This window comes from Prionailurus viverrinus, chromosome B2 (genome assembly GCF_022837055.1).
Source record: "Prionailurus viverrinus isolate Anna chromosome B2, UM_Priviv_1.0, whole genome shotgun sequence".
Lineage (NCBI taxonomy): Eukaryota > Metazoa > Chordata > Mammalia > Carnivora > Felidae > Prionailurus > Prionailurus viverrinus.
Window position 1 is genome coordinate 4216703 of NC_062565.1, and position 18234 is coordinate 4234936.

The 18234-nt window shown below is 52.7% G+C and overlaps 1 protein-coding gene and 1 long non-coding RNA gene across 4 annotated transcripts in view; one reads left to right on the forward strand and one right to left on the reverse strand.

Annotated features, from left to right (window-relative positions):
• The window catches only part of CARMIL1 (capping protein regulator and myosin 1 linker 1), a 310903-nt gene that overhangs the window by 192697 nt on the left and 99972 nt on the right, over positions 1 to 18234 (reverse strand). For both annotated transcript variants that reach the window (XM_047858089.1, XM_047858088.1), the window contains exon 3: positions 3539 to 3589. In XM_047858089.1, coding sequence (XP_047714045.1) covers positions 3539 to 3589 — 51 coding nt within the window. The remainder of the gene's footprint in view (positions 1 to 3538; positions 3590 to 18234) is intronic.
• LOC125165351 (uncharacterized) lies at positions 1268 to 15430 on the forward strand. 2 transcript variants are annotated; one of them, XR_007152075.1, is made up of 3 exons: positions 1268 to 1335; positions 2195 to 2458; positions 15152 to 15430. It is a non-coding gene; the product is annotated as an uncharacterized LOC125165351 (long non-coding RNA). The 2 variants fall into 2 exon arrangements; XR_007152074.1 differs by lacking the exon at positions 15152 to 15430 and adding an exon at positions 8310 to 8611.

An 18234-nucleotide genomic window follows, 5' to 3' on the forward strand; every position in this document is an offset into this window, starting at 1 on the left:
TGATTTTCTAAAAAGTACCCACACCTACCTTCAGTTATTTCAAATTAAAACTTATAAACATCGGCTCATTTCCTAGCCTTCGATACAACGTTCAAGTTTCTTCTTGGGGTAAAGCCCACTGGCTGGTGCTATAATGGCATTTCCTCTGGGGGCCACACCCTTAAATGTAGGGTACCCAACGTCCAATTCAAGTCTCAGTCAGTTAAGCGTCCAACTTGGGCTCAGGTCATGAGCCCCACGTTGGGCTCTGTGCTGACAGTGCAGAGCCCGCTTCAGATTCTTTCTCCCTCTCTCTCTGCCCTCCCTGATTCACACTTTCTCTCCCTTCCAAAATAAGACAGTAAATAATTAAAAAATAAAAAAATAAACTAAATTAAATTAAATTTTAAAATGGCGAGAGAACTTGAAGACACTGGCAAAGCAATTTGAAGGCATAAATTTGCTGAATTGTTATCTGCTCCCCATCACCCCAGCCTTTAACCATTGTCTGGTCCTTACCAAGACCCTAATTTTTTTTTTTTTTAATAATTCACCTTTATCAATACTCAGTATCGCACAGATGCTCTCTCCTTTTGCAGCCTTTTTCATTACTATGTGAAATATCTTTAATTAAGTAAACTTATTATGGTAACCCTAAGCAAGAATAGGTTTAGAAGCAAACCACCTTGGCTCAGTGGGAGCCTGGCACCCTGGCATCTCCTGGCACCCTGGCATCTCCCCCAGCTGGAGGGAGCAGGTGTGAACAGGTGCACTCTCTCACAAGCCAGCGGATGTAAAGTGCAGCTGGCCTCGGTCGGCACCACGTGGGATGGCCCGGGCAGCTTTGATCGGCTCGGCCGAGTGAGGTCAATTGAGATGTTCCCGCCGCCCCAAAGGACTGTCACCAGGAGAAGCTACATGTCGGGGAGCCAGGAAAGCATGGAGATGGTTCAGCGAAGCCCGGAGGAATGACTTCAAGGGTGTCAAGCAAAGAAGGGGCAAAACGGGGACTCCCGGCCAAAGAAAAAGGATTTGCAAGGGCACGGAGGCACGCGACGAGCGAGGGCAAGGCAGAAACCACAAGGAGAGACTGCAGGGTCCCCAATCCGTATGTGAACACAAGCTGCGCCCAGGATTCGGCAAGCGTCCCACCAGCGACACCTAACAGTGAGGACGCCGTGTCTAGGACGTACTGGGAGACGCAACAAGGCTCAGATCACTGTCTCCAAGCTGGTCCTCACAGCGTAACAGTGCCTCACCTCGCCCACCCCACCCAGCCCACCCAGAACAGTGTGAGGAACGGCACCCAGCAGCGGGCGGGAGGAGCCAGGACGCGTGTGAGACAGAACCACACAGGTTAGCCCCTGGGTAGACAGGAGGAAGGAGTTGGCATGGCCTATCAGCAGCCTCCACCACCCACCTCCCCCAGCCCCAGAGCAAGTCCCCTCCCACAGCCAATAAGCAAACTTACAAGTGATCACGTGACCACGCGACTGTCCCGTAGGACCGCCCCCCACTCCATGGGCAGCAGCTCAAGCCACGCCCACACACCTTTCCCACCTGTTGCCTTCCCCCCCTGCTCCCCAAAGCCCTCTCCTAAACAGCCTGGCTCCCCAAAGCCCTCCCCCAAATACCCGGGCTCCCCAAAGCCCTCCTCCAACTACCCCCACTCCCCAAAGCACAGCCCCTATGCCCTGCTCCCCAAAGCACTCCACTCCACACCCCTGCTCCCCAAAGCCCTCCTCCAACCACCCCCACTCCCCAAAGCACTCCCCCCCAAACCCCTGTACCCCAAAATAGCCCCCACAGCCCTGCCCCCCAAAGCACTGTGCTCTTCCGTACCGCTAAGCACTGACCAGGAGACCCCTTCATCTGCCTGGTTCACGTGGGGCAATCCTTCAACCCAGCTTCTCTGAGGGTCTGTCCCCGATCTGACAATGACCCAACTCCCATCCCCGAAAGCAGAGCTGAGGCTATCTCGGTGATAGCAAAGTTTTATTTCTTCCTTGAGGTACCTGCTTTGTGATTCATTTCTATTCTGTCCATTTGACTGCTTATGTGGTACATTTCACAGAAAGACAAAAGAAAACAAATGTCTGATCGGCCCCCAGAGAGAAGAGATCTATGTCATAACCAGTACCTATGATGCAGCACTGTTCTGAATGTAATTTTTCCCCAGAAAGTTAATGTCACTGACATAGGTTTTCCTTCCCAGCCCAGGCCACTTACTGGGGCACCAGAAACCAGCCTTGTCTAAGGGGGAGTCCTGAACACGCACCACTTTGGACGAAAAACTGCTTTTCTGTATTTGTGATGCGGACGATATCAGACATCAGAACCAACGTCCGGACCACCCCGGTCCGGCCAACGTGGAGCACGAGGGACATCACAGGACGAACCAGACCTTCACTCGGGGCAGAGCAAGGATGGGGCAGTGTGGGATCAGCCAGCAAAAGAGAGTCAGGTGACCTCCCAGGAGGTAAGACACTTTTCCGCATCACAACGGTGAACGTTTTACTCAGGGGCCTCCTACTCAACAGGCTACTTGACTATCTCTCAAGCTCATCAAATTTCCTTCTGCAATTAAGTTTTCACCAGTGGGATAACGGCTCATTCGCTTCCTTACGGCCTGGCCTGCCTTCAGGTGTCTTAACATATGGGTAACAGTCCAACACTGTGCACATAACAATTGGTTTCATTTGTAACACATTATAAACATACAGACGCACTTCACGTTACCAAAAGGGGTGGGGACCAGTGGTCTCATTCCTCAGGGAAACTTCGTGAAATTTAGCGTCTGTGTAATCAGAAAGGAAAAGGGCAGGGGCGCCTGGGCGGCTCAGCCGGTTAAGCTATCCGACTTCAGCTCAGGTCATGATCTCGCAGTTCACGAGCTCGAGCCCCATGTCGGGCTCTGTGCTGCCAGCTCGGAGCCTGGAGCCTGCTTCGGATTCTGTGTCTCCCTCTCTCTTTGCTCCTCCCCCACTCATGTTCTGTCTCTTTCTCTCTCTCAAAAGTAAATAAAGGAAAAGGGCAGCAGGTACCCGAAGGCCTGCACTGGCACACAGCGGGACGGTGTCTTGGCAAAATGAAACGGATCCTTTACAGAACAAAGTGGTGTCGCATTGCTTTGCAGGGGGCGCCGGAGTGCACGCAGAAGGGCGGAGGCGGTGACGCTTCTGGGAACGCACTAGTGGCGACGGGCACTTCCCACACGTCAAAGCCTAGGAAAATCTGCCATCACAGGACCCAAGGAAGTGACAGCCGGACTGGAGGACAGTGTAAACCAGGCCCCGGGAGAGGGAGAAACTGACCGGAAGCCACAAGCCTCAGGGTGGCAGAGCACAAAATGTGTTACCACTTTTCTCGGGATGCTTTTGCACAGAGGAGGGGAAACGATGGAGTAGAAACAGTCATCGCAACGCTCCGGTGCTTTCTGGGGAGAAGGAAGGGAAATACGGGTATGCTAAGAACACTCTGGACGCTGCCTAAGTTGTGTCCACTGAAGAGGGAGTGTGTGTGTGTGTGTGTGTGTTGGAGGAGATGCATCGCCACTTACCTTGGTGGGGATGCGTGCCGTCACGAGGAAGGCTCGGCATGACGTAAGCACCTGCAGAATAGGAAGACAGCATCAGTATAAGTACCACCAAGTGGGACTGATGGGTTTGGGCTTTACCCACAGGTCAGAATGGCACAGGAGCCTCGAGAGGCCACGGGGCTGGGTTCCTGGCCTGTAAGAAGAATCGGTGAATCAGGACAGCCTCCTGGCCACGTAGAACTCGTTTTCCTCAAGGGTCACCGCGTGAAGGTCCAAACTGAACAAATCACCTGTGAAATCTCAAGATGAGCAGTCCAATCGACAGCCCAAGGGACCAAGAGATTACTTCTGCTGAGTGAGCGCGACAGGTCTCTGGGATGTTAAGATACAGAGACCCTGCATACAGTCATGAGCCCCGCTCCCCCCCCCCCCATATCAGCAGCAGACTGAATGAAGAAGCCTAGGGCTCTCTGACACTTTCCTCACCACCGCCACCCACATTTGCCCGCTTCCACTCCCTGTGCACAGGCAGAGAACATTCACACAGTGCACAGACAGCATATCAGGGGATGCTTCCAAGGTGTCCCCAGCTGTGTTTCTCAACTGGGCCTCCTGCAGTCCTCGAGAGAACACTTATGGAGGTTTCGATTCCAATACTCCACTAAGAACATCTATGCAGTCCATAGGGCCCCACGTGCTTCTAGGACCCCTCTTAGCCAGCAGAAGCCCCTGTGAATACAAAGAGGTTGGAAATGGTTTGAACTCATCCCCGGAGCAGGGGTCCCAGTCCACAACCACCAAGGTCAGAATATGGTGCCACTCTGCAGCTTGGAGGTCTGGGCAGGCCCCAGGGCCTTTGCACTGAAGAAAGGAGTCTCCAGTACTTAAGTTCTTTTTTTTTTTTAATTTTTTTTTTTTATTTATTTTTGAGACAGAGAGAGACAGAGCATGAACGGGGGAGGGTCAGAGATAGAGGGAGACACAGAATCGGAAGCAGGCTCCAGGCTCTGAGCCATCAGCCCAGAGCCTGACGCGGGGCTTGAACTCACGGACCGCGAGATCGTGACTGGAGCTGAAGTCGGACACTGAACCGATTGAGCCACCCAGGCGCCCCTCCAGTACTTAAGTTCTGATGGGAGGACCGGCTTCTTCATTTCTCAAAGAACTTCCTCATCGCTAAATTTATTATTTACAACACAGCCCACACATTTCTCTCTTCCAGGGGGTCTTATAGGAGCAATCCCCAGTCTCTTCGAGAATCTTCGGCCCACAAAATTCTCTGCACAGGGCCAGATCACAGAGCTCACGTGCCAGAAAGGACTCAGCATCACCTGGTCAGTGACCTGAAACCCCGCTGCTTACCACCGTCTCAGCTTCTAATCTGAGAGCAGGTTCCACAGAAACTCGTCTTTGCTGGGTTCACGCCAGAGCTGGAGACGGAAGCTAGAGCTCCGGACCCCCAATCTAGAATCTTTTCAGACGAGCAAGAAGCTCAACGGCACAAGCCCCAGACAGCAACGTGCAGCCTTTTCAGTATTTTGATAAATGTATCAAGCTCTCTGAACGTTCCTTCCAACAGACGTTGGTCCCACAACACCCAGGATCACGTCAGAAGCACAGGAGCAACCACGGCCAATACTGCCGGGTACGCTGTTCTAACAGGCTTGTGGGCCCCGTCTCCTTGAGTCCTCTCAGCACCCTAAGAGCTAGACTGGACACCGTTATCACCCCCATTTTAAGAAGAGGAGACTAAGACGCACAGAGATGATGGAACTCGCCCGGGTGACCCAGCAAGCAGGTGGCCAAGCTGAGACTTGAACCTAGCATGCTCTGGGTCCAGAGACCAGGCTGCTAATTCCTTACGCGGACTCTCGAAATTCCAGAGCCCACTTCCAGGTGGTCCTCACCCATGCAAACACGGATGAGCCACAGAGCTTTAAAGCCGGAAGGAAGCAGCGAGGTAAAAGCGTCATCAACAGGATGAGGGATGTTGGAGGTGCTGAGGAAAAGAGCCAGTCCCTACCGGTCTGCCTGCCTGTCCGTGCGTCTGTCTTCTAGGTGCTTCCCTGATCCCATCTGTGCAGCTCTCAGTCTGTCTGCGTCCCTCCCCTCCCCTCACTCCTCGCTCTGCTGTGGCTGCCACTGTCCCCAGCACACTCCCCTCCCCCCTTTCTCACCCTCTCCCCCTCCTCCAGCACCCGCCCCTGCCTCAGCTCCGCCCTCACTTCCCGGGGCTTCCCAGATGCTAATCTGCTAATCTGTGAGCCTGCAACTTATTCATGCCTACTGCCAAACAGCAGACGCCAACCACGGAAGGAACACCGCATTCTGGAAGGATAGTTCATCTGTAACACAGTCACAGAGAAACTTGCACAGAACACGAATAAAGGTGACAAGGCACCTTTGACATGGCGAAACAAGGAACGCGTGGGTAATTACAAGGCCCCCTGTGGGGATCTAATTCAGAAGTCTCAGAGACTGGTCTCCCACAAGCATCCCAACCACTGATGTGAGCACGAGGTACGGGCTGGCCTTCCGCCCTTCTGTAAGTGTTGTACTTTGGGGACTAAAGTCTCCCACAAGCAGCCAAGGCATCACATGACCTGCCTGCCCTCTCCTGACCAGCCCCTTCCTGATCAGTCAGCACAGGGCGCTTCTAGGGGCCACTGGGAGAGAATTAACTGGGTCACTACTTTGTAAGTTTATTTATTTATTTTGAGAGAGAGAGAGAGAAAGCACGCATGGGGAAGGGGCAGAGAGAGAGGGTCCCAAGCAGGCTCCACACTGTCAGTGCAGAGCCCAACATGGGGCTTGAACCCACAAACCATGAGATCATGACCTGAGCCGAAATCAAGAGTCGGATGCTCAACCGACTGAGCCACCCGGGTGCCCCGGGGTCAGTACATTTCTTTAAAAGAGGGGGGAAGAAACTCCGAATGTTCATGTGCATCCACCTTTTGAAAGACGAGCAATCAATCTCTTGGCCACAGGTAGACATACGAGGTTCTCACGATCACTTCTGCCTCCCCTCAGGCAACAACCCCGTTCGCGATCTGTGGTCCTGTGCGCCAACTCGCCTTCTTGAAAAATAGTTTCTGAGTACACAGTGTCCTCCGGAATTTGGACACAGCCCAAAAGAATTTGTTTGAACAGAGACACATCCACGTGGGAGCCCAGGCTTTGAAGGAAGCAGCTTTGTGCCGGCTGGTCCCCATTTCTGGTGGTCACCTAGGGTCTCCGGAGGCATGAGGACCCGTCTTAGAAAGTTTGGGAGGGGAGGGGATGGAGTGGGTGAAATCCTCCAAAGCTGACCCAGCCTCTCCCGAGACTATGCCCACTTGTAAGCACAAGAGTGTAGCAGTCATTTGAAGCAAGAGTGAAAAACTACAAGCCGCTGCTCCTCCCAGAATCGCGCCTCTTGCTCCGTTGGCGCAAACTGGGCCAGTAAATGGGGCTACGCTCATGCTGGAATCCCCAAAGAACTCGGTCTCCTAGCTTTCCTACTTGGCTCCAAGAGGGTCCTGGGGCGTGCGGCCTTGGAGGTCTTACGGGCACACATACGGCTTCTAGCAGCTGAGGGGGATCACACAGGAGACCCCGCCTTCGATTTATCCTATAATAAGCACCACCTCGGTGCTGAGGTCACAAGCATCTTGCTCGCAGGGTGACCAAATCTTCCCATTTGCTCAGGACGTTTCTGGGCTTAAGCACGGACAATCCCAGGGTCCCAGAAACCCAGGGCTCCTGATCACCCTCCTTGCAGGGGTTTGGAATCAGGAAGGCAGATTTAAAGTCTGGCTACACCACTCACTAGCTGCCTAACCCTGACAGAGTCCGTCAACTGCCTGATACCTCAGTTTCCCCCTCTGTAAAACAAGAAGAATATTCCTCTGCAGGAAAAATACTGTCGTTTTAAAGTAAGATACGAGTGTAGATAAAGCCCGAGCCCAGCACCGAGGAGGTCTTGGTCAAATACCAGCTCTTCTATCGTTACAGCGGGTGGGAACGCGTCTTCAATTTAGGTGCCCAAATTAGGATGAAGCAGTCACACTCACTGATTTTCAAATGACAGCTTCTGGCATCAGAAGGAGCCCACCAGGGTTCCGAGACACCGTCTAGGCTGAAATTTTCAGTTCAGTATATTTTCTCGCAAATTAAAAAAAAAAAAAAAAAGCGAGGGGGTGGGGGGATCCGAAGAAGCATTTGTGCTTCACCGAGGAACCTCAGTCACTAAGGGCAAGCTATTACCCCGGCCCCCCTCCTCTGGGAGGCCCATTCTTCCACAGAGGTCTTAGCATGCAAACCACATTTTCAACCTCCATAATGCATTTCCTCTCCCTTTCATTGAAATGCAGGCAGCAGCCTGGTTCCCTCTGAGGCTTCTGGGTTCAACTTTTAACTTCAACATTTCACTTGGAAACACTTATAAAACTCCTCCCCACCGCGGAGACTCACAGCTTAGCAGAGAAGCCTAAATTTTCTTACGGAAATGCTATATAATGAGGTCGACTACAGAACCCTCTCACTGCTTGCAATGCACGCTTATTAAAAACTGAAATAAATACCCGTTTCACCCTCTTTAATAACTCCATTTGCCTACAGCCTACCGCTGCACAGGCAATCCATAAACCCACCCCTCCTCAATCCACTCTCTCGTGCAGATTACCAAGAATGCCCGTCCTTTAAGATTGGGCTCCACATGGCATTCAAAAAATGGTCTCGTACCCCCAGAGTACTAATTTGCAAGCAAATGAAATGATGAAGGCCATTTAATACATTTACCCTCTTCCAGGGGCTCCAAGTGAATCACAGACAAGACCTCATTCATCCAAGATACACACTTCAGGGAGAAAGAGGGGCAGGTGGCCAGGACCATCATCACCACTGTGGAGGTGCTAAGAGTCTTGTGAAAGATCGCCCAGAAAGTTGAGCTAGAATAAAAAGTCTCTCCCGGCCCCGAGCCTCTTAACGTCCACGGTGCACAGCCATGGGCCCGTCACCCTCCCTGGCCAGAGCAAGAGGACACTTCACCCAAAAGGAATACAAACAATACATCCTTTTCATGCAACTTCTGGCCCCAAATCCCTTATAAAACTGGATCGCCATACTTTCCAGTATCTGTCTCTCTCTGTCATTAGATGTTCCCTGACAAGGCAGTAGAGTCTAGTGTGGGATCTGAAAACTACAGCCTGTGGGCCAAATCCAACACCCTACCCATTTTTATGAATAAAGCTTTATTGGGACACAGCCACACCATTTGTTTAACGTATTGTCTCTGGCTGCTTTCACGCCTACAAAGGCAGAGCTGAATACAAGCAACAGAGATTTTTACGGCACACAATACCTAAAATACTTACTATCTGATCCTACACGGAAAACGTTTGCCAACCCCTGGCCTCGTGGTTTAAAGGAGAAACTCTGGGGCCGGGTTGTGTGCATTTCAGTCCAAGCTTCACTACTTACTATCTGTGTGACTTAGGCAAATGACTTCACCTTCTCCGTGGCTCAGTTTCCTCTTCTGTAAAAGGGAGGCAGCGATCGTACTGACACCCACGAAGCCGTGAGGGTTAAACGGGCTCATCATTTAGCGCTCAGAGGAGTACTGGCAGATGTAAGAGCTACAATAGCATGATATTATTTGTATGTCGACATTATGATGAAACTACAAATGCCCATGACAGTATTAAACCAAGACAGTCACCCACACTTAGCCTGGATTTAGCTCAAGTAGCCGAGCGACCTAACAGAACAAGTCGCGATCTTCGCGGACGTAAACGTACCCGAACCGAGAACAAGGGCATTGGAACAGGTCCCCGTGTCACCTTCCTATCTCGGGGTCCGTGACTGAGGCCCCTGCTCCAGGACCCCGCTCCTCTTTGGTCTGTGTAGACGACCGGGAATGCCAAGTCCCCACTAAATGTTTGCAAAGAAGAATGACTTCCTTCTTGGGGCCCTACTCGCTGGAATGACAGATGTGCCGTCAACAGGGGAGCAAGGCTTTTGTTCTCTAACACCTGTGCAAACCCATTTCTTTGTCACCTGGTTATTTGTGCCATTGCGCAGAAATGGAGTGTTTTCACACAGCTCGTCAGACAATCGCTTCCTTCCCTCTGCCGCCCCACGACCGCAAGCTGTAGGGCATTATCAAAGCATAAAAGAAAACAGAGTAAATGCTTCCCCACAGATGAACATGTGGCTGCTTCAAAACATCAATTCTCCTTAATGTCACTCCCTATCACATCTTCTTCTCAAAGCGCCGGCTGACACAAATCTCTGGGATGGGCCACACTGATTCTATGAGGACACGTTTTTCAAGGCGGAATGATCCCTAGAAAAGGGGCCACCTCCTCGGCTATGAGTAAGAGTCTGATACCCCTCAGGGTGCTGGGGGGCCCGTGTCAGGCCCTGGGGTGTGGAGGGGTCCCGCCCAGAGCTCTCGGCCCCCGGTGGGCGGTGAACTGGGGGCTCCCAGGTCTCCCTGTGGCATGTGCACTTAGGAAGGGATCAGCCACCGGTGTCCCCGCTATGTGCTAGATGAACTCACCAACGGTAAAGTCACAGTCGTGCGAGGAGCACAGAAAACCTGCCAGGTGGAGGTAAAGGCCATATGAACCCAACGAATTCACAAAACTTCTCCTGCTTCCCCGGTACAGGCCCAGCCAGCCTCTCCTTGACCATGAGAGTCACCAGAACCCAGTGTAGCTACAAGTCACAGAGCGACAAGAGTGCTGGGGAAGGATGCATCCAATTCCTTTATTTTACAGAAGGGGAAGCAGACCAGGAAGGGTTAAATGACTGAATGACCCATCAGCATCCAGGAGAGTTCCTCTGTGTTCCAAGCGACAGAATGTTAAGCACAAATATAGTTTTTACCGGATAGCTCTCATAATCCGCCCCCCCCAAAAAAATAAACCTCCCCAAAAATACAGTAAAGCAAGAAAACACCCAGAGCTCAAGAGGGACAGAAAGCAGACGGTCCCTCTGGCTGCCCTTACCGGGTGGATGGACTTTTCTTCCATGTGTGACCCCTCTCAACATTCAAACCCCAGGGATGGGGACCTCCCAGGCATGGCATCCAACAGAGACCACAAAGGGTCACTTGAAAGAAAAGACCAGTGACAAAGAGTGCTGATCAAGAGGCAGTGGGCCCGGGCGTGAATTCCCACTAGACCTCTTTGTACCAGCTGTGTGACCTTCGGCAGGTTACTTACCTCTCTCTGCCCCTCCTCTGCGCACGCTCTCTCTCTCTCTCTCAAAATAAATAAACATTAACAAAAAATTAAGACCTGAGAGACAGGCGCAAAGTTGGTAGAGACGAAGCCAAGCCCAGCTGTCCTGCTCGGAAGAGCCAAGCCCAGATGGGCATCCCCTGGGCTCGGCTTCCTTCACAACACCTCACACTCCAGGAAGCAGAGCCAGCCCAGGGGAGAGCACCCCCAGGGTAACTGCAGCCTCCCAGGGAATTAGAAGAGAATTTGCATTCCTGCACGGAAACCTGATACAGAGGAGGAATGGACTTGGGACCCGGGCCACTGTGAATTCACTTGAACGCTCTCCCACTTACCAATTACACAATCCCTCCGAACCTTATTCTTCTAACCTGTAAAATGGGTAGAGCACCGCGTCTGCAGGAGAGTCGTGAGGCCGCCAAAGTAGTTGTGAAACGCCAGCACTCTCTTAGACACGCTTAACCTCCTTCACGCCTGAGGCCAACGCCTGGCCCAAACTCTCCACGCCCCCCTCCTGCACGCCTGTCCTCGGGGGTCACTCACGCACCCATTCGCGTCAGGGCACTGGGCTCCGGAGAGGGAGCGCCCACGTGGAGTCCGCACCCCAGGCGCCCAGAACAGCTCGCGGAGAGTAAGCGTTAGCGAGCATCGCCGTCACGCGTCCTGAGTGACTCAGGTGGCCCTCTCGGCGTTCCTTGACCTTCTGGTCTGCTCAGTCACTCCCAGGCCACGGTACCCATTGCTTAAAGCCGTACCACCTCTGGATTTCTAATTCGGGCCGCCCTCTAGAACGACAACCTTCCAGCTTCTCCTCAAAGTGCGACCCGCGGGGCCCAGGGCCTGGCATCACACGGGAGCTTGTTCAAAGGCAGAGACTGAGGTTCCCGTCCCACGCTCGCTGCATCGCATCTGCATTTACTAAGATCCCCCGGGTGACTCCTGTGCACATTACAGCTCGCCAAGCACCCGTATCTCTCCCCCGACCCAGCTACCCCACTGGGTTCCTAACCCCGGCCTGCGGGGCCCCTGAGCATCCCACAGCCTCTCTTCCCGTCAGCCCCGGCCCCTTGACCCCACCGAAACCGCACTGAAACCCTTGCGCCACCGCCCACACCTTCCTGGTGCCTTCATTCTGCCCACAGAGACCTCAACTCTGGATGAACCCCCCGGCGGCTGGTCCCGCGTGCCGGGGTGGCCGCTGAGCACAGCTGGAGAAGCCACCCAGTCCGCATGCTGACCCCACTTCCTGCAGCTGTGGACACGCTGTGCCTCCGGCTCCACTGGGAAAACAGAACTGATCAGACGGCGTCGCCGAGGACATCCCACTGCAAACCTACACCGCCAGCACCTGCCCGCCCTCCTCCTCGGCCTCTGAAGAGCCGGAAGGAAAGCCCCATCCCTCCACCGGGGCTCCCGACGACCCCCCACCGACCTGTGCTGGGACCTGCCCGTGCCTAACGTCCACAGACAGGGCGCCTGGCTGGCTCAGTCTGCTAGGCCTCCAACTTCGGCTCCGTTCGTGATCTCGCGGTTCATGGGTTCGAGCCCCGCGTGGGGCTCTGGGCTGACAGCTCAGAGCCTGGAGCCTGGCTCGGATTCCGGGTCTCCCTCTCTCTCTGCCCCTCCCCTGCTCAGGCTCTGCCTCTCTGTCTCTCAAAAATAAATGAACGTTAAAAACCTTTAAAGCCCACAGACAGAGGTATGTAGAGCGAGAGTGAGACCGTGGACCCTACACCCCTCGGCTAACTCCCTCCCTCCGCCGAGCCCAACTTCTCAGTCAAGGGTCTGCACCCGATGTCTTCCTCTTCCGGCCCCCAAATCCCCTCCCCTGCTGTTCAAACCGGGCTTCTGTCCCCAGAGCCCCGTGGGAACTGCTCCTGCTGAGGTCCCGACACCTGTCTGCGACACCTGTCTGCAGCGACACCCAGCATATGGTCTCCAGCATGCGCTCACTAGATTACTCCTCAGCACGGGCACAGCCTGATGCCTGGGCTTCTCTTTACCCCTCTCAGGTCACGGCCAGCTATGTGCCCGCTCCCGCTGCCTGCCTCCCGTGGTCTCCCACGACCACACTCATCCCCGGCCGCGCCACACCCGGACCTCTCTGGGGTCAGATCTACCCATCCCGCCCCACCTGGATGCCCCTCCGACCGTAGAGCTCAGCACATCCTCCCCTACACTTGTGGTCTTCCTTCCAGGATCTGCTCCCCGTCCGGCAGTCTGCACGCAGGGGTGCGCCCGGCCAGCCACAGTCCCCCAGCCGGAGCCCCCGGCATCGCCGTCTTTCGTCCCTACTCATCCTTCGCCCAGTTCAATGCCGTCCAAACGTCCCGTAACCCGTTCACTTCTGTCCATCTCCGCCGCGCGGACTCTGCTCAGGCCGCCAGCATCGTGCTCCTCTCCTCCTGTTCCAGGAGCACCGGCCTCCTAACACTCTCGCCCCAGCCACTGCCTGTGTGGGTCCTGGATGCTCAGGGACCCACGTGTTACCGTATCCCCTCTCTGGGTGGCCCTGCAGGAAGACGCTGGTCCCTGCCTCCACCTGGGCGTCACCTGACTGCCTCTGCTCCCCATCTAGCCACGCTGGCCTTCCGCTGGCCTCCCAAGGGGGCGGTCCCACCACTCCCCTGCTCCAGACACTCCTGCCCCGACCCCCTCCTTTGTCTACCTCCACCTTGTTCACACCTACTCACCCTCCAGATCCCAACCCTTTAAAGGACTTCCCGAAGGAAGTTCATTCTACCCTCAGAAAGGTCTCCCTGTCATATGCTCTCACAGCGGTGCCACATTTCATACCAACACCTGTCACAGCTTTAATTATTGCTCAGATTACACACTCTTGGGGCACCCGGGTGGCTCAGTCGGTCGGGCATCCGACTTCGGCTCAGGTCGTGATCTTGTACTTCCTGGGTTCGAGCCCAGCGTCGGGCTCTGTGCTGACGGCTCAGAGCCTAGAACTTGCTTCAGATTCCTCATCTCCCTCTCTCTCTGCCCTTCCCCTGCTCGCACGCTGTCTCTCCCTGTCTCAAAAATAAATAAATGTTAAAAAAAAAAAATTCAAATTACACACTGTCACCAGCCCCACAAGACTGTGAGGGGCCTGGGAGCAGGGACCGCATCTGTCGTATTCACAGCCACATTTCCCAGTGCCTGGCGCAAAGCAGGGGCTCAAGTATCTGCTGAGTAATGACAGCAGGAAGCACAGCCCTCCCCCACCCCCTCTTCGGATGGGAAAATTCAGGAGTTTAGGAGGCAAAAGGCTGCTGCTACAGTCTATAAAACTGGTTCTAAAAATTCACGTCTGCCTCTTTATTCCTGCGCCCGGCCACGTAACTGACACATCCTTCCCATTGAACCGTCATATCCTGGAAGGAAAGTACCTGAAAACCTGTTGTCTGCAGTTCACCTCGACCCATTTCAAACACATCTGCTAGTTCATTCCCAACTTACCTGTCAAAACAAAGACAAGCAAGAAGAGAGAAGCTCGCAGTGGGAACAGTTTAGAAGCGCCGACATCCTGCCTCCCGCCTACTGTGTTCAAAGAACTTCTTCACTCACTAATTCTCCGCAGACAGTGGGTTCCAGATCTGATAACCACCCCCTCCCCCCAGCAGGCTGGGAGTGTCAGCACCTCCAGCAACGGAGGCAGGGTAAGCAAACTCCGCTTTCATAAATGATTTCAGCTCTCCCATGCTTTCTGGATCTTGAGTCTGCCCTTGACTGGATGCCAGGAAGGCAACACTAAACCAAACAATTTAGAAAGAGTGGGTCGGGGGACTGTTGAGGCAGACTTTATACAAAACACAGAAGTAACCTCATGTTATTATTTTAGTGACAATTAATAGAAAATTTAAACATAAGGGAACCTATCTTCTAAAGCAAAGGCATAGAGGGGCGCCTGGGTGGCTCAGTCGGTTAAGCGACTAACTTCGGCTCAGGTCACGATGTCGCAGTCTGTGAGTTCAAGCCCCACGTTGGGCTCTGTGCTGACAGCTTGGAGCCTGGAGCCTGCTTCAGATTCTGTGTCTCCCTCTCTCTCACTCCCACTCACGCTCTCTCTCTCTCAAAAGTAAATAAAAAATTTAAAAATTAAAAAAAAAATAATAGAGGCACCTGGGTGGCTCAGTTGGTTCAGTGTCCAACTCTTGATTTCAGCCCCGGTCATGGTCTCACAGATCATGACTTCGAGCCCCTCGACAGGCTCTGTGCTGACAATATGGAGCCTGCTTGAGATTCTCTCTCTCCCTCTCTCTCTCTCTCTCTTTCTCTGTCTCTGTCTCTGTCTCAAAATAAATAAACATTTAAAAAAAAACCCAAGGCATAATCAAAGGTCAAGTCAAAGAGAGGAAACTTTTTCCTTCTTTAAATAAAAAAAATAGCTTGTTTTTCTTTCTTGAAATTTCAGATCAAATGAGATTTGCTTTTGGAGAAATGCAGGCTCAGCGGACACAGAGGCATCACTCATCTATGAAAGAACTCCACGCAGCATTTTGCCAAACGGCTCAGAGTTTCAGGATAAAGCGAAACCCCGGGGACGGAGCCTTTCCAGCCAAAATCAGCTTTGGCACAAAAGCAGGAAGTGAGAAGTCCACGTGCTCAGGCACAAACACCTGCTACCCGGCCACCACTTCCACAGCAAGTCCAGGCTCTGTGAGCAGCGCTGCGGCCCCCGGGCCTCGGGGAGGACGAGCAAACCGTAAGTGCCCCCCAGCCTCACTGCTCCCGGCCACTCCCGAGCTCTCCCCCGTCCCCCCTGTGCCAGGAACAGGTAGGGCGCCCCAGTCTGGCATCACCACTTGGCGGCGTGGGGAAGGGCCTCCCTGTCTTATTCCCAAAACTCATCAACTCCCCCCCACCCTCAAGGCAGCAAACCACGGTCAAGCCCCACGCACGTGGCCCCTGCCACCTTAGAACAAACACAAAGCAGCGGCAGCCCGGCCCCCAAACCCAGGGCGTCCTCTTCTGCCTCGTGCCAGGGGGCTGGTGTGCCCGCACAGGGCTGGCTGCTCTGCGGACGGGCCCGCCACCGTCCCAGTCCCTCGTCCTCCCTCTCCCCCCAGTGGTCCACGTCCGGCCCCTGGGGCCCCGGTTCAAACGCCCCCCGTGCAGCCCCTCAAGAGCGGGAAGGAGGGGGACAGATGCACTTTTAGAGCAAGCCAGAAAGCAGAGCCTGAAACCAGAGTAAGCCCAGGGAGGACGGGGTGAGGCAGGCTCACGCTGCAAGATGCGTGTTTGGGTTTCTCTTGCGAAACGAATTTCCATTATGTTAGCACTCCTCGCTTCCAGAAAACAGAATTCTCTTGTAAATGCACCACCCGATCCCATTCTGTGTGTGTCTGTGTGTAGCATTGATCATAATTATCGTTAACTACTGGAGTATTTTTTTCACTCATTCCTGAAACAATTGTCGAGTGCCTACCTTGTGCGAGATGCCAAGATCAAAAAGGCAGAAAGCCCTGCCTTCAAGCAGCTTCTATTGCACTGAGAGGGAGCAGACTATACAGAAATAAATGCGTAAAACATAGGGACAGAACACCAGATGACGATAAGCATTATGGAGAAAAAGACAGTTAGGAAAGGGAACAGAGATTGCCGTGTGGGGACTGGGGAGTGGGGGTGGCAGGTGGCATTTGTAAACAGTTTGGTGACACCTCCTTATGAAGTGACAGAGAATAGGTCTAGAGGAAGTGAAGCGATGAGCCACACTGTTGTCTCCCACAAGAGTGGTCCAGGCACGGGGTGCCTGGGTGGCTCAGTCGGTTAAGCGTCCGACTTCGGCTCAGGTCATGATCTCGTGGCTCGTGAGTTTGAGCCCCGCGTCGGGCTGTGTGATGACAGCTCAGAGCCTGGAGCCTGCTTCGGATTCTGGGTCTCCTCCTCTCTCTGCCCCTCCCATGCTCATGCTCTGTCTCTCTCTGTCTCTCAATAATAAACGTTAAAAAAATTTTAAAACAAATTTGGGTGAGGGGTGCCTGGGTGGCTCAGCTGGCTGAGCGTCCGACTTTGGCTCAGGTCATGATCTCACGGTTCGTGAGTTTGAGCCCCGCATCGGGCTCTGTGCTGATAGCTCAGGGCCTGGAGCCTGCTTTGGATTCTGTGTCTCCCTCTCTCTCTGCCCCTCCCCTGTTCCTTCTCTCTCAAAATTAAATAAATATTTAAAAAATTAAAAAAACAAACAAAAAGAGTAGTCCAGGCAGAGGAAACAGCAAAAGCAAAGGCCCTGAGGCGAGAATATGCCTACGGGAGGAGAAGGATAAAGAGCCCACTGTGCCCTGCAGAGAGTAAGCATGGGTGAGGTCAGAGGGGTAACAAGGAGTGAGGGGCCACGAGAGCTGAGAGGCCTTGCAGGCCACCACCACACGGTATCTTTTACTTGGAATAGAAACGACTGGAGGGTTTGGAACACAAGAGCAACATGACCAGACAATGAAAGCGAGCTCTCTGACTTCTATGTCGAGAAGAGACGGGGAAGCGAGGAAGAGGGCAAGAGGGGAGGCAGGAAACCCGGTCAGGATGCGACTGCAGTAAATCACGAGGGATGATCGTGGTTGGGACCACCACTCCCTGGGAGTGGTGGCTGACAAGTGGCTGGATTCTGGACATGCTTTGATAGTAGAGCCCAAGTGGACTTGTGGATAAGTGAAATTGGAATATAAGGGGTTAGTTATTTTGCTAAAAGTAAGAGTTTGGTTTCTACCCATGAAATAATTACATAACAACTCGGGGCGGTCCATGATGAAGTGACTACTAGATTGGTCCAGGTAATACGTTACCTAGTAAAGAAACAAATATTTACGGAAGACGAGCAACTGGGGAGCCAAGAACTGGTTCCAGGATTTTCCAAGTAGAGAAATGAATCCATGATGTTTTAGAGTGAGCTGTGCTTTTCTTCAATAATTTCAAGTGTACAGTTAAAATGAAATAACATTAAGCCAAAGATTCTATTTGAATTCTAAAACAAGCTTCGGGAAGGAGGAGGATGGGGATGTTTTTTTGCCATTGCTCACGGCTTCTCTAAGATAGCTCACACTGTCTCATAGAACCTTCTAGAAATGTCTTACATGTGGTCTCTCCAACACAGTAACCACGTGTGGCTGCTAAGCACTTAAAATGTGACTAATGTGACTGAGTCACTGAAATTTTATGCAACTCTCATTAATTTTAAATAAAATAGCCACTTGTGGCTAGTGGCCATACTGATTAGCTACATCGCTAAAGAAAAAAAAAAAATCACTCTACATCCATAAACTATACGTTACACTTTTTCTCTTGTGATTAAATTAAAAGGATACGTACAACTTCGATTTGTAAGATCGTACTTTTCATTATGCCCCAGAGCGAGCGTCTACTTCTACTTCTGCACATATTTGAAAACACACAGTGAATGGACTGGTCTTAACAGTTTTCAAACATAATTTCTTAGTTTTTGTTTGCAATTCTTTAATATCTTCTAGGCCATCACTCTGTCAATGACATTCAAAATGAGAT